This window comes from Anneissia japonica, unplaced genomic scaffold, assembly GCF_011630105.1.
Source record: "Anneissia japonica isolate Jap-2015-1 unplaced genomic scaffold, ASM1163010v1 scaffold250_len512249_cov173, whole genome shotgun sequence".
In the NCBI taxonomy this organism is placed as follows: domain Eukaryota; kingdom Metazoa; phylum Echinodermata; class Crinoidea; order Comatulida; family Comatulidae; genus Anneissia; species Anneissia japonica.
In genome coordinates this window covers 378,704-401,741 of record NW_022687603.1, presented here as the reverse complement: position 1 = coordinate 401,741, position 23,038 = coordinate 378,704, and the positions used below count along the sequence as shown (strand labels likewise).

The 23,038-nt window shown below is 33.8% G+C and overlaps 1 protein-coding gene across 1 annotated transcript in view; it reads left to right on the top strand.

The window, feature by feature from the left end:
• Positions 1–23,038, top strand: part of LOC117120309 (structural maintenance of chromosomes protein 6-like) — a 42,747-nt gene that overhangs the window by 5,313 nt on the left and 14,396 nt on the right. The window contains exons 3-14 of the mRNA XM_033265333.1: positions 563–674; positions 2,256–2,361; positions 2,627–2,906; positions 3,550–3,651; positions 13,199–13,653; positions 14,965–15,129; positions 17,389–17,567; positions 18,294–18,469; positions 18,986–19,090; positions 19,959–20,155; positions 21,049–21,208; positions 22,550–22,651. Of these exons, the coding sequence (XP_033121224.1) occupies positions 563–674; positions 2,256–2,361; positions 2,627–2,906; positions 3,550–3,651; positions 13,199–13,653; positions 14,965–15,129; positions 17,389–17,567; positions 18,294–18,469; positions 18,986–19,090; positions 19,959–20,155; positions 21,049–21,208; positions 22,550–22,651 (2,139 nt within the window). The remainder of the gene's footprint in view (positions 1–562; positions 675–2,255; positions 2,362–2,626; positions 2,907–3,549; positions 3,652–13,198; positions 13,654–14,964; positions 15,130–17,388; positions 17,568–18,293; positions 18,470–18,985; positions 19,091–19,958; positions 20,156–21,048; positions 21,209–22,549; positions 22,652–23,038) is intronic.

Sequence of the window (23,038 nt, the reverse complement as noted above, 5' to 3'; positions counted from 1 at the left end):
CTGGCAACTTGGTGTTATGCCTATTTTAAGCAAATTATTGCCATTCAGGACAATGAATAAAAAGCATAAACACAAACTGAGTGAATTGATATTATATTTTAATAATGATAAAAAATATTTTAATTTGGTTGTGGAATTTTAAAGAATAGTGCAAAATTTAAATAACAATTATTCTAATTGGTTAATTAAAAAATCTCAATACAAGTTGTAAAAATGTATTACTAATGTGTGATCTTGGTTTGGCTTAAAACGACACAACAAATTGCTTCTGTGTAGGTAAACTGCAGCACTTGGTGAACACATTTATTAGATATAAAGCTTAGGCATGCACAAGTAGCTGGCCCGCCGCTCTGCACGCATTCAGTAGGATTATAATACAGTGAAATCTCCGAATTCCGAATGCCCAGAAAACCAAATTTCACGCTAAACACAATTTTTTTTCAAGTCCCAAAACCATTCCTATTCTTCCTTTAACAAAATACTTTCAAAAAACTGGATCTCCATATCCATATTATCTGACCTGGGGGTATTATTTTTGAGGTATGTGTTTTTTTTCTTTTAGGGTCTTTCAGTTGGAATTATTGAGAGGATAGTCCTCAAGAATTTCATGTGCCATGGACATTTGGATTTCTCTTTTGGACCAAATGTCAACTTTGTTGTAGGCAGTAATGGGAGTAAGTATGACTGGTAACTAGCCTTTGTCACTTTATCTAAAAGGTGACAATTGCAAAAAAAAACATCACAAAAAGTTGTACTATTTTATCATCAGAAGTAGAGATGCATCTCCTTACCAAAGATACTATCATGTGGTTTGCTTTTATTAATTGCGTATTAATGCAAAAAATAAAAAAAAATTAATTTAAAAAAAAAGCATATCCTACTAGCCTGTAGCCAGGATTTTGAAAGGGAGGTTCTTTTTGATACCGAAAGGGCACTTGCGAGCGAAGTGAGCCCCATTGGCTGGGGGCCGCCAAGGGGCCCCCGGTGGGGTCCATGAGCGAAGCTGCCCTGCCCTCTCCCTATTTTAGGTGGGTAGGCCTACACGGTCATACTGGTTAAATAATAATGTTGTAACAGTTGAAAATGCACAATTTTTATACATTTTGGTTCAACCTTTAGGATACCCTTCATGGGTATGTATGTATGTATGTATGTATGTGAGATGTATGTTACGCTGTTTTTTGTAAACAGGCAAAAGTGACTTTCAGATATCTGTTCGTTATGAACGTCCGTACCCATGCAAAACTGGATATCACTTCGTGCCCTTTTTAATGATTTTCTATTGACAAATGTTAAAGCCATAACTAATGAAAGACAATACCCCCTACCCTACCTTGAAAAGACTAGTAAACTGTATGATAAGAGGAAAACATTTATGGAATGTTGTTTACATTCATTGTCCAACTACTGTAACTGTCTTAAATGTGATGGATTGGACCAGGAAGCTCCAGCATTCTAGACATTTACAGGTGGTGTTTAATTTATTTGAGAGGCCATACAAAAAAATGTATATATTAAAGAGGTAATGTTATTGAGTTATTAGCAAAGATAAAAAACAAAAACAAAAAAACCTACTACTTTAGTACTACAGTTCTGGTAATTTAACAAGAGCCTACAGTAGCATGATACAAACTTCTTTCTTATTTCTTAACAAAAATAAAAAGTACTGTGTGGCTTATAGCACTTTGGAAGTTGTATCGTATCGGGACGATCGGCGATACGCTCTCCTGCTGCTGCCCTGCCCTGTCCCTATTTTGGGCGGGTAGACCTACATGGTCGTACTGATTAAATAATAATGTAACATTTGAAAATGCACAATTTTTATTTACTTTTTGATGTTACTAGGTAGGCCTAACAATTGGGTATTAAAGTAGGACTTTTTTTTAATGATGATAGGCTCTAGGCTAGGCCTAAGGTGTAGGCTAGCTAGCCTTTGTTGAAATGGCACTTCGTGAAAAGGGGGGTTCGTTCGAACCCAATGAACCCCCACTGGCTACGGGCTTGTCCTAACTGGAGAATCCAAGTGTGTATACCGCTTGGCCTCAGGAGTCGGAAGGTCTTAGACTAGAATTCTCATGGGGATATGGTTATGGTTTGCTGACTTATGGACACCAAGGTTAAATATATACATCACAAGTGCTATATATTCCTTGGCAACAATGGTTGTATACATTCGTATATATTGTAATAATTATTATAAAAAGTGTATCAGGATTGTTCTTGAAAGTTATGAAGCATATTTTTTTTGGTTTTAGGTGGTAAGAGTGCTGTTCTTACTGCATTAGTTGTTGGGTTAGGGGGTAAGGCAACCATAACAGGAAGGGGAACCTCTATGAAGAACTTTGTAAAAAATCAGAAAAGGTAAACTTTAAAATTAAATTGTTTAGTTTGTTAATTTGAGTGTTGTAGCTATGTTTTTGGTATTAAAATAAAAAACATTAGAACATTAAATTGATTAATTGCTTTAAAATTCATACTGTACTAAGTGAAACAGTATTAAAATATTAAAAAGGATAACTGATTATTAATTATGGTATAATTATTAAAATTATAATCAAGTCATTTATTAGGTTTTAATATTATTAGTAATTTTGTAAATGAGTTTTTATTTCTTTGAAAATTTTAGTTACGCAGAAATTATGATAAGACTGAGTAATAAGGGTACAGACGGGTATAAGAGAGATTTATACGGTGACTCGCTGACGGTGGTCCGTCGCATCAATCAGGACGGCCAAACGTCTTACAAACTGAAGAGTGATAAAGGAGTTGTGATCTCTACAAAAAAGGAAGAGTTGACTCATATACTCGACCAGTTTAACATCCAAGTCGACAATCCAGTGTCCATCCTGAATCAAGACACAAGCCGTAACTTTCTTCAGTCAAAGCTTCCAACTGATAAATACAAGGTATGAATGATAAGGGGCAGGAAAAGAGCATTACAAAAACGAGACAAAAGGAAAAGGAGGGAGCACAGCACTCCAAAACAAGCTATTTTTTTATTTAAATTCCATGTACCAGTGTGTACAGTCAAGCATTGCTAACCAAAAATCTAAAAATATCAATCTCCTGGCTCTGCTTTGAATGTTGCATGACCCTACCAAAATTTTTCTCTGGGTCTAGTCCTGTGATTATGCTATTTGTGCTACAGTATTATGTGGTATAAAATGACTGGTGACAAAATTGTTATCCTACAAATCCTTCATGAAGAATATTTTTCTAATAATCTTTTGTAAAATACATTTGCAGCAAAAGTTTGTCAAGACAAGTTTGGTACTGGTAGCCAAAGCAGTTTTGAAAAAGTCTTAAAACCAGTGATTTTTTTTTAGAATGTGCATCATTAGAAGTTAATAAATTATTTATTTAGTTAATCGTTTTATATGAGGTATTTTCAAAATCCTTTTAAAATTATAGGTGTTTTTATGTATTTATATTTTTAGGCGCAAGGGCCAGGGATATGCCAATACAGTAGTGTGAAATTAATTACTTTTTACTGATATATTGTATATTTTTTCTAAAATTTTTATTTTTATATATATATTTTTTTTTTAGTTCTTTTTGAAAGCAACTCAACTTCAGCAGATGACAAATGATTACAGCACTATACAAGAGCAGAAAGACATAATGGAAGAAACATTACTGAGAAAGGAGGAAGTAAGTAAATTATAATCATTGGACTCTACCGAAACAAATTTGGCACAAGAAATAATATCAAAATAGAAATCCAGTACAGTGTGTATTATTGGCCTTGACACTAGCAGACCTTAGTGAAACAAACATTGTCATCTATGCAATTAGATTTACTTTTAATAATGTCAACCCAAGGACCTTTAACTGTAACCAGGGGCCGATTCGGACGAGTAAAATTTAACTGGGTACCACCAGCTGAGCGGTCGCGTGCGGCAATTAAATAATGCCCCTGGGTATAGAAAATTCGAAAAAACATCTGGCCCAAAAACCCACCTTTTTTACTGGATATTTCAATTACACCTTGCCTCAAGGCGTAATTAATCACCCGTAACAAGGCCCAGGTCACAAGTTGACCCTTCAGATTTGTAAACAATGACGTGGCGTAGTGAGTGGCTTTAACAACGCCACTGCCTAGTTCACACACAAAGGCGTAAGCTACGCCAGGCTTAAGCCAGCCTTACGCCGTGAGTATAAAGAACCCAGTACATCCTTCGAGACGAGTAGGGGGTTACCCCGGTGTACTGGAACAGACAGCCCCTGTGGTGGACGACGAGAGTTGCTGGTACCGTGTTACCGGGTAGCACAGACACGAAGGGACCCTTAGAAAGGGAATTGGTCGAGTTCCTAGTCCACATTTCAAGCGCCCTGAGCATCTTACATTAGATGGATATGTGCGCTATATAAAACTACACTATTATTATTATTATTATTATTAATTTTTTACTGGCTTTAGGCTGGAATAAGAAGTTAGTTGACTTAAATTTACTCGACGGGCTTAGTCGAGTTGTGGCCTTGAGCGGTCATACTCAAACTTATGGCGAGATCTTCTAGCTTATCCACTAAAATTATCTCGCCATAGTTGGATATGAACGGGGCTATAATGATCAGAGATAACAAGTGTGATCAAGCTATTTACAATACAACTAATAAATAGAGCTAGGGAGATAAACTATCTGTGCGGTCATGGTGCTAATATGAACAATGGAGTCAGTAACAAACTAAATCTTATAGTGGCTGAGAAAGCCTAGATCTATATTCTATATTGAGGCCACTATTAATACTATCAAATTTATGAATAAATGTTTGTTCAGCAATTAATCTCTCAATTGCTTAACCCATTGACCTCTTTTTTGAAATGATTTTGAATTTTTTTTCAGTGTCAGAAATATGGTTAAATATAATTTTTTCTGAGGGAATAATACAATAATGATTGATACCAATTGAAAGATAATAAAAAAAATGCTTCTAAATAACTTATTATTTAGTATTGTGATATTAAGAAAAAATTTTAAAAAATAAATTATTTCGAATTATTGTTTTATTTTATAAATATTTTTTGATGAATAATTTTCAAGATAAATTATTGAATCCTGAGTCAGTACTCAGAATACAAACACATTTCCACATCAGCACAAATTATTCCTTTACAAAATAAATCTAAATTTGAATTGATTGACGAAGAACTTTGGAAGATAAAAATAATATAAAATTTTACATCCTAGGGGGCCTAGGCGGAATCCCCTAGGTGCCTCGCGGCGTTCAGTCACCCATTTTCCACTACGCACTGTATCGTGAATAGCCTAACCTACCTCGCGAGGTAAAATCCATAATTCATAATTTTCTGCCTAGCCATCCAAGGTCGTGCGAAAATTGGGTATTGTGTATTTCAAAAATCCAGATAATTTTTTTTTTTAATTTGAAAAAACACGAAAAATTACGATGAATATAGGACGATTTGGTATCAAAATTTTCCTTATTTTGTCATCTGTCTCAACGTGTAGAGGGCGCAGGTCACCGAAAAACAGGAAGTTGAAAAGTTCAACGGTCATGTTAAGGGTTCGTTTTCATTTTTGTAAACACACAAGATGACGTCAAGCGTAATTGATAGCACATGCTTTGCTTTCAGCCACAAAAAAAAATTAATTTACCCGGAAATATGTCGATATAATAACCAAATCTAGTACAGTATGTATTTTGAAAATATATTTATAATATGCAAGTGTCAGAAGAGTTATTTTCTGAAAATAAAGTGTGTTTTTAGGTGATTTTATTCACCACCAGTATTGACGCCGACGCCTCGATCAAAGCGATCATGTTACAAAAACAACTATCAAATTACAAATTGCTAATTACCCTAAACTTAGAAATTAATTATAAATGGAAAAAGAAATATTTTCTATAAACGTTTTTTGATATTTTCTCACATATTTTATTAACTTACATGCGCACTAAACCGCCATACGATTTTTAAATAATTATTGTTAATTAATTGCATAATTAATTACGATCGTCCCTGGTGACCTCAGCCCAAATTAATGCAGGCCTAGGGGTTAATCAGTTAAGAGCACAGCTACTTTAAAGTGTGTAATATTGTGTCCTCGTAAATTAAAATGAACTGCAATAGGCCTATCTTTTTTGTTGTGACGAATGCTGCCTTTTTTTAATCTGTGTATATTGTTTAGACTAACACGGCTTCATTACAACTTTTAACATTATAGAAGAAATAGCATTTTCAATCATACTATCACTATTACTTAAATTTATGTATTTTTCTTTTTTCAATTGATCATTCATTTTGATATATTGTATAGTTAAAAAATTTTTTATTTATTTTTTAACGCGAAAGCAAAAAAATACTCTGATGTAATCTTTCATAAGTTTTTTTGTCCAAATTGTTCTTAAAGCTTTACAATGCAGGTTAAATTCCACCACGTTCAGTAGATCCAATCATTTTTTGCCTTTTTAATTTTTTTATTCTTTCCATTCCAAATGAACTTATAAATCAATGTATTGACCTTAGAGATTACATAATTTGGAATTTCAATATTTAAAGCATTATAAATAAGTTTTGAGAGTGCCAGACTCTTTAAAATTGTAACTTTCCCAATTAATGACAAATTTCTACATTTCAAGGCTTCTGAAGTTTTTTCCAAACTTAACAATTTAGGGTTCCAGTTCATTTTAATACATTTGTTGCTATCATACCCAATTTAAATGCCTAAAATTTTAATTGGTTCACTGACCCAACATAAATCAAGTTGTTATTCTTTATGATTTTCCACTTGCCAATCCATAATGCCTTTGTTTTTTCCTTAGTCCTGCTACTGTACAAAAACAATAAACAATCTCAGTTGACCTTTTAAGGCTATGTTCATTACCAATAAATAAAATTGTGTCATCTGCAAGCTGTGCAATATGTGCTTCATCATAACATTTATCGTTAGGCAATGATATACCTTCAATTGTTGGTCTTCTCTAATGTTGTTAGCCATCATTTCTACCACCTAAATAAAAAGCAAAGCATATAAAGGGCAGCCCTGGCATAGCCCATGTTACATTTTAAAACTTTCAGATATCCAACCATTGTTTACTGTAATGCATTCTGTATTGGTATATATTATGTTTGTCTATCTACAAAAGGACTCGCCAAAGTTAAGAGATTTGATAGTTTCATACATAAAATTTCTATTCACTGTATCAAAAGCCATCTTGAAATCTAGTGACAAGAAGGCACCCTCAATTCCATTATCAAATGTGAATTGTAATAAATCGTTCACAAGGGGCCCGTTTATATTACACTCTGAACACGGATTGACGAACACGGCTTCTCTGATGTGTGTAGTATAAACGGTCTGGATTACGTGTGATTACAATACCATCTGGACAAAAGGCTACTTGGCGAACTCGCCAAACTTGCCGTGTTGGAAGTACCAACTTGTAGCTTCCAGGCATAAGTTTGACCTCTCTTGAAACAGTGGGTGGTAATTCAATAGCTTTCTTGCTGTTGACAGGCGCTAACAAGATGGGATGGGCTTTTATAATAGGCCTACAACTAGAATGATATAAGAAAATAATTATTGTTAATAAGGCCGTTATTAAGCAATAATTTTATATCTTAATTTACTACTGAGAAGGCATAGTATATACCTTTCACGAAAAGAGTCTTTTCCGAGGCTTTCTTATCCGCCGAAATCATCATACGCGCCGGAGTGCTGCCAGTCTACCTCCAGTATACCCTATACTAGGCCTACCTTCACTTCTTCATTTGATTCTCACCAACAGGGCCACTTCAGTGCTTTTGTTTTATAAACACTAATCTTTTAATTAATCCTTAGAAAAAAAAATAATGCATCTTTTTAGCGCCAACAATCTTCTGATCTGCCCCATTAGCCGCCTATTTATCGTGAGACACAGGGTGCTAACTACTATAGTTTATTTACCTCCCATGGATTTTTTTTCTATCCAATACAATGTTTTGCCCTGTTCCAACTCATTTCTTCTTGTTACTTGGCTTGGTTCGGACGAAATTATTAATCATGAGCTGGAGCGACGACGCTACATTCGTCCTTATTATTATTTGGGGACAAGAAAACATTCAAAAGGGATTTGATGGGACGAGGAGAAATGCCTCCATATACGCCGAGATACAGAGCAAGTTGAAAGACATGGGATGGTAAAAATTATAAAAATTTAAAAAATATCTTTTGAGCGTATCTCGTTTGAGCGTATTTCCAATTTCGTTCCAAAAACATTTATGAAAGTCTGCACTAATGCCATCATATCTGGGGGAAATATCAGATTTCATGCCCTTGATGACATTACAGTAGTACACTCTTTCATTGTGATTTTACCTTCACACATACATTTTTCATTCTCATTTTTTTTTTTTTTTTTTTTGTATTACTGAGGTATGTAATAATATCTATTTTGGAACACTACATTTGTGTAAAGCTGACTGTAGAATTTAACTTGCTCATTTAAAATTTCTATTGGATCTGTAATTATCTTTCCTTCAAATGTTTTAAGACTTCTCATTTTTTTTTTTTTTTTTAACTATTTGATTTTTCTAAATTGAGGAAGTATTTATTATTGTGTTCTTCTTCTTCAACCCACTTTGCTCGCGACCAGATTTGGAATCTGGTAGTTTCTGGAATTTTGGAAGTTTACAATTGTATAACTTTTACCACTTATTTTTATTTTAAGTATAATATATCTGCCTTCTTTTTCAATGAGTTTGTCAATTATAATTGATACATCTTTACTAGCAGATGTTTCAATACTATGAAATGCTAAAGCCATTCCAAGTGGTATTGAATTTATTAATATCATCAGTAGGGTAAGTTTCCTGTAGTAATACGACTGTATATCAACGTTTTGGTCTAAACACCATCTGAAAATTTCCTTTGCTTTCCATTATTTTGTAAGCCTCAAACATTGAGTGAGATACAGTGACAAGTTGTGCAATTCATGTTAAAGTTTTACAGAGCATGTTGTATTTTTTGGTACATTCCCTTGAATGTGATAATTTTATAATTTGGAGAGGTCACCCAACTGCATCTGGATTTTATCAAAATAGACATTCAAAAATCACTGTACTATTGATGCTAGATTATTCTGAGTGTTGGATGGAGGGAGCATAATAAAGTTTTTGTGTATTGCTTTAATATTTAACCAATTAATTTTTTCAAGCAATATGTTACAATTTATGACTGACACTATGTATGCATAAGTTAATAACAGGTTCTTGGAAATTCAAGTTTGCTTGGTTACAAACTTTTGACGAATTTGATGACATCAGTGTCAGAGCCGCACAGAGTTCCTGTTACCTTATAGCAAAGGAACCAATAATGCTCATTCAGTGGTCAGTGACTGTCAACATCCTGACCTCTTCCTAGTTTTGTATTTTAAGGAGGAAATTCCTCATGAGAAACATTTATAAGGATAATCCAAGCATAATAATAGAATAGCTTGCTACATTTGTTTTTAAAACAGAACATAGGGCTTATCCTCCTTGAAATAATGAGAACTGATATTGAAACTTAAAAATAAAAACCAAATAATACATAAGTATATTATAAAGTTAAAAAAATGAAAAATTACTCAGCACTTCCGAGAATTGAACCAGTGTGCATTATTTTTGGTTAGTGCGGCGCTTTGAGTTCTAACTGTATAGAAATCGACACTGGCGCGGTCTGTGCATTTTTAGTTTGTCAACCTTGCGTAATTCCACATGTGTAGGGTGAAAATTGTTCATAGTTACTTTGAAATGCTTATGAAAATCTTATGAAAACGCAATTTGCGTTAACTTAAAAATTTTATTACCTGTTTATCAATATTCAAAATATGTAGAATGGCATCATATTATATTTGCACATCTTTGATGTATGGTCTTTGCTTGGACAAAGTTTAAAGAAGATCCAAGCACAGAAAGTGCTGGACAGAAAAACCCTGAGCAAAGATAGGAAAGTGAGATAGAAGAAAAACATTTTTCATAATCTCGAAAGCTCCGAGAGGGCAGTAGAGCATATTGGCCCTAACGGCCGCCCATAAAAAAATGTGATTCTAGATTTTATTAAGGTGTGTTAAAACTGCATCCTCAACACTTTTATTTGCCTGATAAGCAAATTGATATTGATTGATCTTAAAAATTTTGTGATTGATTGACAAAATCTCTAAGAATAATTTTTTCAAACATTTGACAACATTTGATGTGAGTGCAATAGGCCTATAGTCTTTTAATTCATTCGGTTTTTTAACTTTAGGGAGGGGTGTAATAAAAGACGTCTTCCAGATTGTTGGCACTACCCCATTTCATATACTTAGATTAAAAAGCCTAGTAAATACAGGTACTAATTCTTTTGTACAGTATTTAAGGACACGATTTGAAATACCATCTGGTGCTTTTAGTTACCTTAACTTTTGAAAAAACATGCCTTACTGCATCGTCTGAAATAGTGTAATCTTGAATATCACAAATTAAAGAAGGCAAAGGTGTGTTTATTAGATTATTATTTTTAACTTTATCCTCAAAGGGACGGAAAAAGTAATTTAAGTTATTGGCAAGATTTGGATCATTGGTGTTTGGGGTGGTCTTATTTGTATGTTTGTACCCTGTAAGAACCTGAAGACCTTTTCATGCTGCCTTTGGATTATTTTCCCTAAATTTATTCTCTATTTTACATTTCTTTTTAAAATTATACTTGTTTATACTTATCAATCAGCTGAGATCTATTAATCAATCTGCCAAGTGTTTCTAGAGCTCCTCATCGGAGCTTAAAATAAGCACATAAATAGGAAAATCCAACTAGCAATAGGTTATTAGAGTTCGAACTTCAATGCATTAGATTCTCAAAAATCAGAGCAATGAATTAGCAAAATATCCATACCCAATTATAGACCACTTGAATCTGAAAAGAGGTGAAATTTTTTAATTTCTAGTTCAAATTTTCTATGTGTTACAAGATTTGCGTGGATTTTTTTAATTGGAAAGGAATTTCACAATGAATTTGCCTTATTTGCATTTCCAGAAACTAAATGCTTTTTTGGGGGTTTTTTTTTCCATATTTAGGGTGACCCTTCCAGGGTATCATAGGAGGTTGGCTGATATTCAGGGGCCCTCTTAAATATATAAAATAATGTGATGCTTTTAACAGCGAAGGCTCTTTATGTGGCTTAGGGAGTGGAGTTGATTTCGTCATGAGGAAAAGTCCTACTGTCACAGGAATTGAACCCAGGGCCCTGGGCTTAGCAGGCAAGCATCTTAACCACTAAGCTAGACAATGCCACTCCAAAATGTTTTTGTTCTGTGCTGGGATTTAATACAGTCCATATTGCTAACAAATCAACATGTCTATCTTTTATTTTACATATAATAATAATTGATATAGTGCTTATCTATAATACCTTATTTATTCAAATAAATGTCAAAGGGCATTTATTCTTGAGAAGGGTTTTGAAGAGTTGATTATTTGAGGAAGGGGTTTATTTTTTGGTGTAAAATGGATATGTATGTACTCAAATAAACGACACTTAATTTCGATAAATGTGGAACCGCAACAAAAAATTACCATCAAAATGTGTTAGAAAAGGTTGTAATTTTACTGGAGTAGAACATTATAGGGTATGTAGGATTAGCACGCTTCACTTACTGAGGATTCTTATTTCATGTTTTGGTTTTTTGTATACTGCGCATTGGTAATTGGTCCTATGTTTTGACAGATGACTAGTGGCTGATAGCACCTTGTCCGATAATGGGCTTTGTTTGGAATTTTAACCTAGTTTCTACAGCATCGTTCTGCAACCTTTGGTACACAACCCAATGTTAAGGTTGTGGAAAAATTTGATAACCTCTTCATATCGTGAAAACTTTACTTATTATGAACAATGACAAACAAAATCAAATTTAAAACGAAAGTGTGGCATGTGCGTCAGTTTATTTTTGTAATACGTGTGTTATCAAAGTTTTGATATTTAAAAAAATACACATCAAAACATTTGTTCTTCAGGTATGACAACCTGAAAGTGTTAATTTTGTTCATTTCAATGTGTATGACTCACCTAAAAATCATAACGAGAAAACATTTTTCTCTTCAATTAAATATGTCTGTGTATGCGCATAACCCATTAATCACCGTTCTACAATCTATGGGTCGCGACCAATGTTTGAGTAGCGGAAAAATTAGATAGGTCTTTAGATCGTGAACAAATTACTTAACGTATTGTGAATGAGGACAAACAAAATTAAATATTAAACGAAAGTGCAATTAAAGTGTGGTACATGTACGTCAGTTTATTTTGCAATGCCTTTGTTATCAGAGTTTCATGTAAAAAAAAATATACTATGGAAACATTTGTAGGCATACTTTAGCTATGACAACCTGAAAGTATTAGTTTTGTTCATTTCAACTGTGTTTGTCTCTGAAAATGTTTCAAAATGTGTCTATGTCTTTACATAACCCATAGATTTCTGGCAGCAAATCTAGGATTTTATATATAGTAAAATGTCTGTAAATCATTAATTTTTTTACAAACCCTTATGTGTATGAAAATTTGGTAACTTACCTGGTTTTGTTAAATTAGTAATTCAAAGTTATAATTTAATTTTTATGGGTATTAAATTGATTTGTGGGTGATAGTATCTTTTGCCAATAGAATCAAGTGGGTTAGTATCTTCTAATACCAGATATCCCTCACTCAAAAAAAAACGACGGACGTTATTTATTGACTTCGCGTTCTATGGGTTGCGTCTGCGTGCTTGACATAATTTGGGTCGTGGGCTGAAAAGGTTGCGGAACAGGGATTTTTGTACAGTATACTCTTGCTGCTGTCAGGAGCCTATTGCTAATTTAAGACCAATTACAATTAACTTAAGCAAAGTACACAATTTATTGACATACAATAAGGCCTAAAAAAATAAATTGTTTGTTTGCCCTTCAGGGCAGGTGGAATATTTTTTTTTTTAGGGCATCTGGCAAAAAATAAAGATAAATTCACTCACATTTTTTTTTAATTCGTAAAGAAAAAAGGAAAAAAAAAAAACCTTTTTTTTGTTTTTCCGCTCCTATTTTTTTCAGTAAGTTAGGGGTGGGTGACGGAGGGTAAACAAACATTTTTTTTCTTTTTTTGATCTAATCATTAGCTCAACTACACAGATAGAATATAGAAATTCATATTCTTTGCCTTTTGAAATTATAATCATATATTTGATCTTTTTTTAATGATCATTTATTAGGATCTAGAAGGTCTTGAAAAAGATGTTCTGGAAAAGGAACAAAAATTTAAGGATTTAACGGCACTCGGTACACTGAATGAGAAGAAGGAACAGCTAATTAAAATGTCCGCATGGGCCCAGGTAGCCGTCATTGAACGAGAAATTGAACCAATTAACAGGAACATGAAGAAAGAAGACAACCGCACTCCAAAGTTTGATCAGAAAATTGAGGAGTCGAATATGAAGCAGAGCCATGTAGCTGAAGAATATCAAGATATCAACAACTCGTTAGAGGAGCTATTACAGAACGCGAATCACTTGAAACCAGATGTTGATGTTGCTAAGCGAGAATGTGATAAAGAAAAAGCAAGATTGAAAGAAAGTCAGAAGAATTTAAAAGAGATTAGAAGCAGCTTAAGAACACTTAGGGATGAAAAGAAGGAATTAGAGGATGAGATTTCTAATTTAAAAAACAGGTAAGGTTGAACTATAGGCATGTTGTTAGTTTTTGGACTATCTTCAGTTTTATCCACTGTGCAAGTCAGATGTAATTTTCATATATGAGGCAAGTTGTAGCAAAAATTTAAGTTACCGGTCTTTCTCCAAAAAAAAAAAAAGAAAAAGATCATTTTCAGGACCAGGGTTTTAGTTGTCTTTAAAGGCTTTGGTCTCTAATTAGAATCTCTCTGATTAAAGACTGGCATTAAAAGTGCTCTTTCTATCTCTGAGGAAAATTAAGAAATGATATACTGTAGTAATAAGATTTTCATTCCAAGTATTTTAATTTGAATAGATGTAATATGCTGTTATTGGTTTTAATATACTATTTCCCGGTAGTCACACATCACGTCCAAAAGGTCTGTTTATTTGAGATTTCTAACATGTAAATGTATTTTGCTGTTCATGGAGATTGTGATTGGCATTAACCACTGAAAGACAATTGATAAAACAGTATTAAAAACTTGTAAAAGCATGCAAATATCACAAATTTGCGCTAGATGGTTTATTTTGGGAGATTCTTGCTTGCTCGCGTAAGGTGGTCTCAAATGGGAGGGCGAACTGTATCATAAAATATAAGTACACAGTATTCAAAAACATAATCCAAATCTTGTTTAATGCAAAAGTATGGAGGGCGTCCAGAATTAAAATGGCAGAACAACCATTTTTCAGTATATTTTTTAAAGACATTTGGGCAGAAACTTAACTAATATATGAAAATTGTTAAAATAGAACTAAAGAGGTGGGGTAAAATTACACACAGATGCAAGATGCAATTTTATATCAAAGGGGTTTTTTTTATATCAGTGCAACCTTGCTACTTACAGGATGAGAATGATGCTTTATAAACTAAGTCTCTTTATGAAGCTTTAGGGGGTGGAGTTGGTTTTGGTCGTGAGAAAATGTCCTGCTGTGAAAGGAATTGAACCCAGGACCCTGGGATCAGAAGGCAAGCATCTTAACCTCTGAGCTATTCAACTCCACTTCAATGGAGTTAATGAATGCAATGCAAAGAGTATAGTTCACTATCCAATCCGAGACCACCATTGAGACCTGAAAATTTGAGGTGGTCTCAGGGTTCGTTTTCAACATAGAGGATTAGTTTAGTGCATAATAGATGGAAAATTGTTGTTTAGTTCTTTGAAAAAGTGTTCTTGGATTAGAGGGTCTCATAATTAAATGGAATTAGATTAGATTCGATTAGATCTGGAATTGGAGGGTGCATTGTATCCAACATTAATGACTAGTGATGACTGTAGTTTTAAAGTGTGATTCGATATTTGCATCAGTGCTCATCAAGACTACGAAGAGGAGCGATTGCTGCGAGAGGCTTCAATCAACGAAAAGAAAAACGAGAAAGAGTCTTTTGAAAAGAATCTGAATGACAAGGAGCATGAGCTGCAACAGTTCACCAGCGCTGTGAAACGAGACCGGGCTAAGATGGGACAAATTAAGTAAGTGAAAACAGTACAACATACACTGTTGAGTTTTTATCCTTTTTTTTTTTTTTTATTATTTTGATTTATGTCACAATGTATGGTTAATAAAAATCAATCATTAAATTATTAAAAGGCATACAGTATATAATTTTAATTTTATTTTGTTATTCCAAAGTTACACTAAAGCGGAAACCTATTATTTTAATCATTACTTTTTAATTAATGAATTATTATTTCATTCTTATAATGAATGCTATAAAAAAAAAACAGGTCTTTAATGGAGTGGGTAGTCTAATTGTAAACCTAGAGCTTAAAACTTGCAAACACACTTTGATACTTCTAAAAAGAATGTAAAAAAATTACCACCGGGCACTGAGAGACTGAAAATGAATCCGGGATTGGAAGAAGAGTGACGACATGAATGGTGTGAATTTCAAATCAAACAGTGTAGGAAGTGAAAAAAAGAATAAAGAAAAATACTGAGAAATTGAGAAAATAATCTAAGTAAAAGCGTATAATACTTTATTAATTGGCAAGTAAAATGTAAAGTTTTCAAGACCATATATCCAGTAGGTAGGGTGTTGCGAAGGGTGTATACACACCCAACCAAACTGAATATAAATTTGTGATTTTTTGTGATTTAAAAATATAATCTTTAAATTTTTACATTAAAACCAGTAATCTACTCAGTCTGTTGTGATTTGGAAAAACACAGTTAATCAGTATTTTGAGGTTTTGGATGTATTGTCATGAGAAGTGATCATGTACTCCAAATGATTTTTAGAAATATGAAATTATTATTATGCATATTTAATTACTTTCCCAGCTGATGGTGGTCCAATAATACTAAGTTTGGTTATGGTCAGAGTAGAATTTTTGAAAGAATTGCATTATTATTTTTCCTTTAAGAAGTCAAAATTGTGGTCATAAGATGAATTTTAGAACCATATTATTAACTAAGATTATTAGGTTAAACTTCCCACATCGGCACGTGCACTTAAAACATTTTTTTTTTGAAAATGGATCTAAATTGGATTCATGTGTGATATTGATAAACAATCAGAATTCTCTGAACGATGCTATTAAACATTTGATGAATGGACTTCCTTATGTTATGGTCATATTAGACTGTAATATTATTAAAGAAAATTCATTCCACCAAAAACAAAATTCCCACTTTGGTGTATGCTTAAAACGTAATTTCCTAAAATTTGGATATATGAAATTGTCAGTCAATAAAAATTTTCTGTACCCATGCTAAACTTTTGAAGAGTAGACTTACGATTTATGCCTAAGGAAATATAAATTGTAAGGGGTCTAAACTTTGAATGTGACAAAGTGTTCTTCCTTATCTTGTGGTCATATTAGAATGCAATATCATTAAACAAACAACATGAAACATGTCCAGATTTTAGGTTAAACTTCCGACTACCGTGTATGCAATAATGTAAATTTTGGATATATATTTTCATCACAGTCAAGAATTACTGATCATATCAATTTTAGAAAATTACTGTTTTCCGATTGTGTGCATTGAAAATGTGACGATGAACTTGGGGTACAGGCCTTGGTTGACATTTCATATCAAAAGGTCGGTTAATTAATCTTGCACAGGAGCCAATCATCACCTAGCTGTGGTGCCTCTTCCTCCTTCTCATCATCATAATTATTAATTGTCCGTAGTAAAGTGGAGAAAAACTATGATTTCAGAGTGTATTCATTCAATAATAGATGTCGAAAGTGCATTCTTTCTAAGCATCTATAAAACAGAACTTTCCAAAGGTGGACCCCAAGATTCCACATCTAAAATTTGTCTTCCAGCAAACATTACGTTCTCTTCTCTTTGCCCTGCCCACTCTGGGACCCCATCTGTGCGACATTCAGGCTAAAATCTGGATCCGCGCCTGAGAGGTCCATTATTCTCACAATTTTTTGCTTTCAGCTCATGGTGGGACTGAGGTGGTGTGGACTTCCATGCACCCGCCAAATCCTGCATCTGCCCCAGCATTGATGGGGTGCTTGGTCCTAATTTTAATCAAATTTCCCTGGCCAGTACCTGTTTCTTGTAACGTAATAACAAAAAAAAACAGTAAATGCAAGTCTCCCTCCAATTAATGACCAATTTTGGAACAGGGGTTTCCATGGTCTTTGGCAGCTTTTGTCTCTAATTTGAATAATAAAGATATTTGGTAATATGGGACCACAGAAAATGGATCTTTAATTGTATGGGTCTTTAATCAGAGGGAAACTTTTTGTTTATTTTTTTTTTAACAGACAGCAGCAGGAAGAATTTTCCAGGCAGCTGCATGATCAGAATACTCAATTGAATCGACTCAAGTCAAGTCAGGCTAATCGCTTGAAGATCTATGGTGATTTTACACCAAGGCTACTGGAAGAGATCGCCAAAGCAACTAGGAACAAGCTCTTTCATAGGCAGCCTAAAGGACCAATCGGTATAATTGTTAGAAAATATGCTGATGGCAAAGATGATAATCATGATGTCCTCCCCTCTCCATATTTTGTAATCTTCTTGAACTTCAACCTCACTTTATTTCACTTGGCGCAAACATCATACATACAATTAAACAGCATGGGGGAAAACCAAGTGGCGAGGCCAAAAGAAAGTAAATAAACTTCGTAAGCGTTGGTCCTGTGTGAAAAAAACCCCACCAATAACCACAAAATACCATTAAAAATCACTACATTCAAAAGCATCTAAGTGAACTAAAGAAAATAAATTTGACAGGAGATCTTAAATGAATATGGAGAGTTACATAGTGATGTAATACATACAGTTTGATGTTGCAGAGTGTTTTTAATGTTGAATATATCTAGACGATGTTGGTGGAGACAGTGAGGATGATTATGATGATAGAAAAAAGGATGATGATAATGTTTATATCAGTAATAATGATAACAGTTATGATAATGATAATCCTGATAATATAATTTTAATAATAATCCTGATAATGTATATTTAATGATGAAAATGATAGATAAATGAATACGAAAATGATAATGATGGTGATAATAGCAATAATAATGGTGTCTATTATGATAAGGATAATACTGATGATAATATAATTTTATTGATGAGGATGAAAAAGAGGTTGATTATGATGGCTTTTTTGTTTCCCATCAATTTATACTGTTTCATGATTTACATCTACTATATATAGGATCCTTGATTTCATTGGTGGAAGATAAGTGGGCCCTTGCCATTGAGTGTTGTTTAAAAAGCCTGGTGTATGCTTACATTTGCCATGATTACCATGATGAGAAGACACTGAAACAGATAATGAAGAGAGTCATCCCTCACAGCTTCAAGCCAGTTGTTATTGTGTCTTCATTTGAGGTAAGAAACATACCTCGATGAAATATTTTGTGCTGCCAACAACCATAAGAATTATCTTTCTAGTAAAAAATAAAGACAGGAGTTTACTGAAAAATTATTATTTTTATTATTATTATTATTTGAGATTTATGAAAGAGAAGATAGCTATCAAACATGTAGATGGGAATGCATATGATATAAAAAAAAACATTTCATTGGAGTTGCCAGGTTATAAAAGAGCCCAGTTTGAAGAGTAAAGTTTGCGCCCTTGACACTTATAGATCGGTCAACCGGCCTGTGATAGCGCATAGTGCCAAAAATCTCTTTTAAATCAGTATACCTCCCCAAATTTTGATTAAGTACCATAGCTCTTAAAGGTTAAAAAGAATGAAATCTACCACATTTATTCTTTGGTAAGAGGACTAGCCCAAATATGTGCTGGTTTATAGAAAATATATTAATTTATTATGACCATGTCAGAACCAAAGAATTTATGTTTTTGATGACATTAATTAGAAATTTATCTTTGTTTCTCAGGATAAGAAGTATTCGGATTTGACGCAAGTTAGGTCTGAGTTTCCATGTCTTCTAGATCAGATATCAGTTGAAGACCCTGATGTTTTCAACTGCCTTATTGACCAAGTAAGAACAAGTAAAGTGTCTAAAGGTCTGTTTACACTATTCAATTTTTTGTGGCAAATATCAGTGCTTTGCCCATATATGGCATCATTACATCATTTTACACCCATAGATGGGAAATTGAAGGTGTTTGTCACATTAAACGTTAGTGTGGACAGAGTTTTACAACGTTTTAATATTGACTTTATAACAATATATTAAATATTTAATATTATTTGTATAGAGCACTTCCAAATGAAACAAAAACTTTAAAGAAATGACCTTAGTTTCATTCCAACATTCTATTAATTTTTTAATCAATTAAAATTTACAAAGAAAAAGTAAGATAAAACAACTTAATTACGTTAGAAATTGGGATCAATGGTGTGTCATTGAAGAAAATGGCGTCTGGTTGAACGTTTTTTGCAACGATGGCAACGGAGTAGTATCACATGGTATCATGACGTAACACTGTAGTACTCTATATTTTATAAGCCTTTAAATGCATTATATTCAATATACTTGTCTTGTCAACCAATGAATATAAATACCATTCTTGCTGCGTGTTCGTAGAATTTTCTGGTTTTTATTGAATTTTTGTTGTTGTAGTTTATGTGACATGTTCCCATAAAATCCAGACAGTCACAATCTTATAAAACTTTTTTAAATAATTATGTTATATAATTAATTAACATTACAGTCACTTTTAACTAAATATGGTTATTAATTTTCATATGGGCAACCAATTAAAATAATTTCAAAGTTTAGTGTGCATGCCAAGGATAGGCATGACTACACACAATGTGAACAAGAAGGTTGCAAAATGTGTCTAGCAGTCAGTGTAAACATTATGCATGTTTTGTTAAAAATGAAATTCGGTGTTGTTTTTCAGCGAGGAATTGAATTTGTAATCTTGGTAGAGGAGGGAAGACAGGCGAGAGATTACATGTTCCGATCTCCTCCTCAAAACTGTAAAGAGTGTTTTACCTTGGAAGGAGATCAGATTTATCCGGGTAAAAACCAGAGATCTTACGCCTCCACCCAAACAAAGGCACAAGTTCTTAAAGCTAGTTTGGATGATGAAGTTGGGTGAGTAAATTATGACGTTAGGAAGCAGTCATTTGATTCAACGCCATATGTTGGCCGCCTAAATGTGTTTTCCAAGAAGTCATATATCAGGTGATGACCATTAGCATAGTGTGTGCCCAACTTAAATGGTGAAATAGAGATACAGTTCAATATGAAACAAGTCCAATTACTATGAAAGAAAACCATTTAAAATGTGCACTTTCAAAGATACATCAAACCATGCTGTTGGTAAACAGTATTCTGTATTGATAAAGGCAGAATGATTTTATATCATGCCCATATATGGGCACATCGCAGGTTTGTCAAAGAAAATATGACAGTGTGGACATACTCTTGAATTGATGGATTTATTCAGTGTAAACACCAAAGATAACCTACAAAATAGTATCATCCCACAATGGGGAGATTCGTTTGACCTTGTCAGTAAAACATACAAGCAATAAAGATATACAAATAAATGAACAGTCTTCCTCAGTTAAAAATGTTTAAAAATGCAAGTTAAATAAAATTCTAGTGGTGATTAGGCAGTACACCAGGCCCTACTGTTTTCCGAAGAGTACTGCGTTCTTTAACGTGCACATGGGCCATAATGCACACAGGACCAAGGGCTTAAACGTTTCATCCGAAAGACAGTGCGCAATTGTAACTTGCATTTCAGCCTTGCAGCTGAAATACAAGGAGAGCAGCGATGAAAATTGAACCGGGGACCAAGAGATTTCCACAGTTTAGCGCACATACAGTGGCTACCATCAGTTTAGCAGGCTGAGCTAAGCTGCTCTCATTACTGAGCTAAGCTGCTCTCACTTAGATTATTAGATTTATATGAGTCCTTTGAATGAATAAATTTGATAAGGTGTACCAATTTCAATGCAAATGGTTTATTTCTAATGCAGAGAAACACTGAATGACATTGAAATGACAAAGCAAAACGTGAGTCGAATTCAAGAGGAGGTGAAACAGGTTTCCAATAGTATGAGGCAAAATCAAACTCAGGAGAGAAATCTGTTGGTACATAGGAAGAAGATTCAAGACAAGATCAGTCAACTGACACTGGTAAGTCGAAGTATATTGTTGGATCTCTCAAGAAAGCTCAAGGTCTTTGATTTTCTACATAACTTGAACACCCTTTGAAAGTTAATGGAATCGCCCTATATGCTATGTTTGAGTGTTTCATATGTTTTGCAACAAAATCGACGCTATGTAGGCCTGACATCATGACAATTGTGGCGCTGTGGTCAATACACCTAATTTATTTGTTCTTTATAGCCAGGCTCCAGAGGATATATGTACACAGGGTTCGTACACGTCCTTAAATTACTTGAATGTCCTTAAATTACTTGAATGTCCTGGACAAACAAATGAGCATTTTCCAGTATTAGAAAGTCCCGGTAATTTATGATTGTCCTAAATGTCCTGGAAATTTGATCATTTACCATTTATCCAGTACTGCAGGTTGCCTAGTAACATTAAATTAAATGAGAAACATTCCCACAAGTAGGTTCCCACGATTCTCATGGGAGAAGCAGGTCAAGTCTTTGTACACTGCCAATTCAGGAATGTTATCGAAGGCAGAAAGAATGTCAAATGTTTAAAGTGGCCGACTGGCTGGCAGTGATTCAGACAAACTTGTGCGATCCAGTGAATGGAGTTCGCCTATATGTTAATAATACGGTGGTTTCTTAATCTTGCATATTAATTATGATTGCATGTACTGTAATTTTTTATTTCAGACATCTGTAATCATAATCATTAACTTTGTTGATATCTGCTATGGTGTTTTTTGAACTTAATATACACTCAACTAACATGCACATAAATTTGTACAGCATACATGTTTTATGATCGATAGTAAAATCGCCGATATTTTACTGTTAAGTGATATAATGTGTCCTTGAAATTTGGAAAATTTGATCTGGAATTGTCCTGTAAATTTGCTTGTTTAAATATGTACGAACCCTGTGTACAAATGATTTTTCTAAGACACAAAAAGGGTGTTTGATAAAAAATCAGTGAACAGTTAATGAAATACAGATTTTTGAATATTTAAAAACTGGAAAAGGTGAAAAAGGGGTGGTTATGCCCCATTTTCCACAGTTTTTAAATGTGCACCAAACCCCCATGAAACAGAAAAAATACAAAATGGCATACAAATACTAAAGGTTACAATATTTCATAACATATTAAACATTGGATTTGGATACTTATTTATCAGTATAATTATGTTACATAGGCCCCTATATGAAATTGGTGCCCCTCATAAAAATTCTGGATCTGCCCCAGCCTGAGTACTTGGTTGATATAAATACCTTTGTTTACTGTACATTGATAAATTACTACATTAATATCATGTTGTCAGCGGAAAGACATTACTAAGGCATATTGAACTCATTTCAGGAAATTAATGAGCTGCTGGCTACGGAAGAACCTGCTAATGTAGACGTCAGCACCTTAGAAGGAGAGGTTGAGAAATATCAGATTGAAATCATGGGCCTATCGGTGTCGGGCTTCCGGGTCCTCAGTGCTTTCTCGACATTTTATTGAGCTCAGCTGTTGTGGCTACGTTAGGGTAGAGCATATCTGCTGATATTGTTTGCTAGTATTTTGATAGGCCTAGTCCGTTCACTTTCCTAGAAAAACTAACACAATAAACATAATCATAATCATGCAGTGCCAATAATCACAAACTTACACACTGTATAGGCCCTGTCTCTTATACACATCTAGATGTGTATAAGAGACAGACTCAGCTTCGTGTAGAAAATTCGACCAGACGAAGTTTTTCCATGGTTTGCCCCACGAAGCTAAGGAGGAAAGCAATAATTTTGAGCACCATCGGTAGTTGTTCATCTCACTCAGTTCACGTGGTTTTAGATTATAACAACC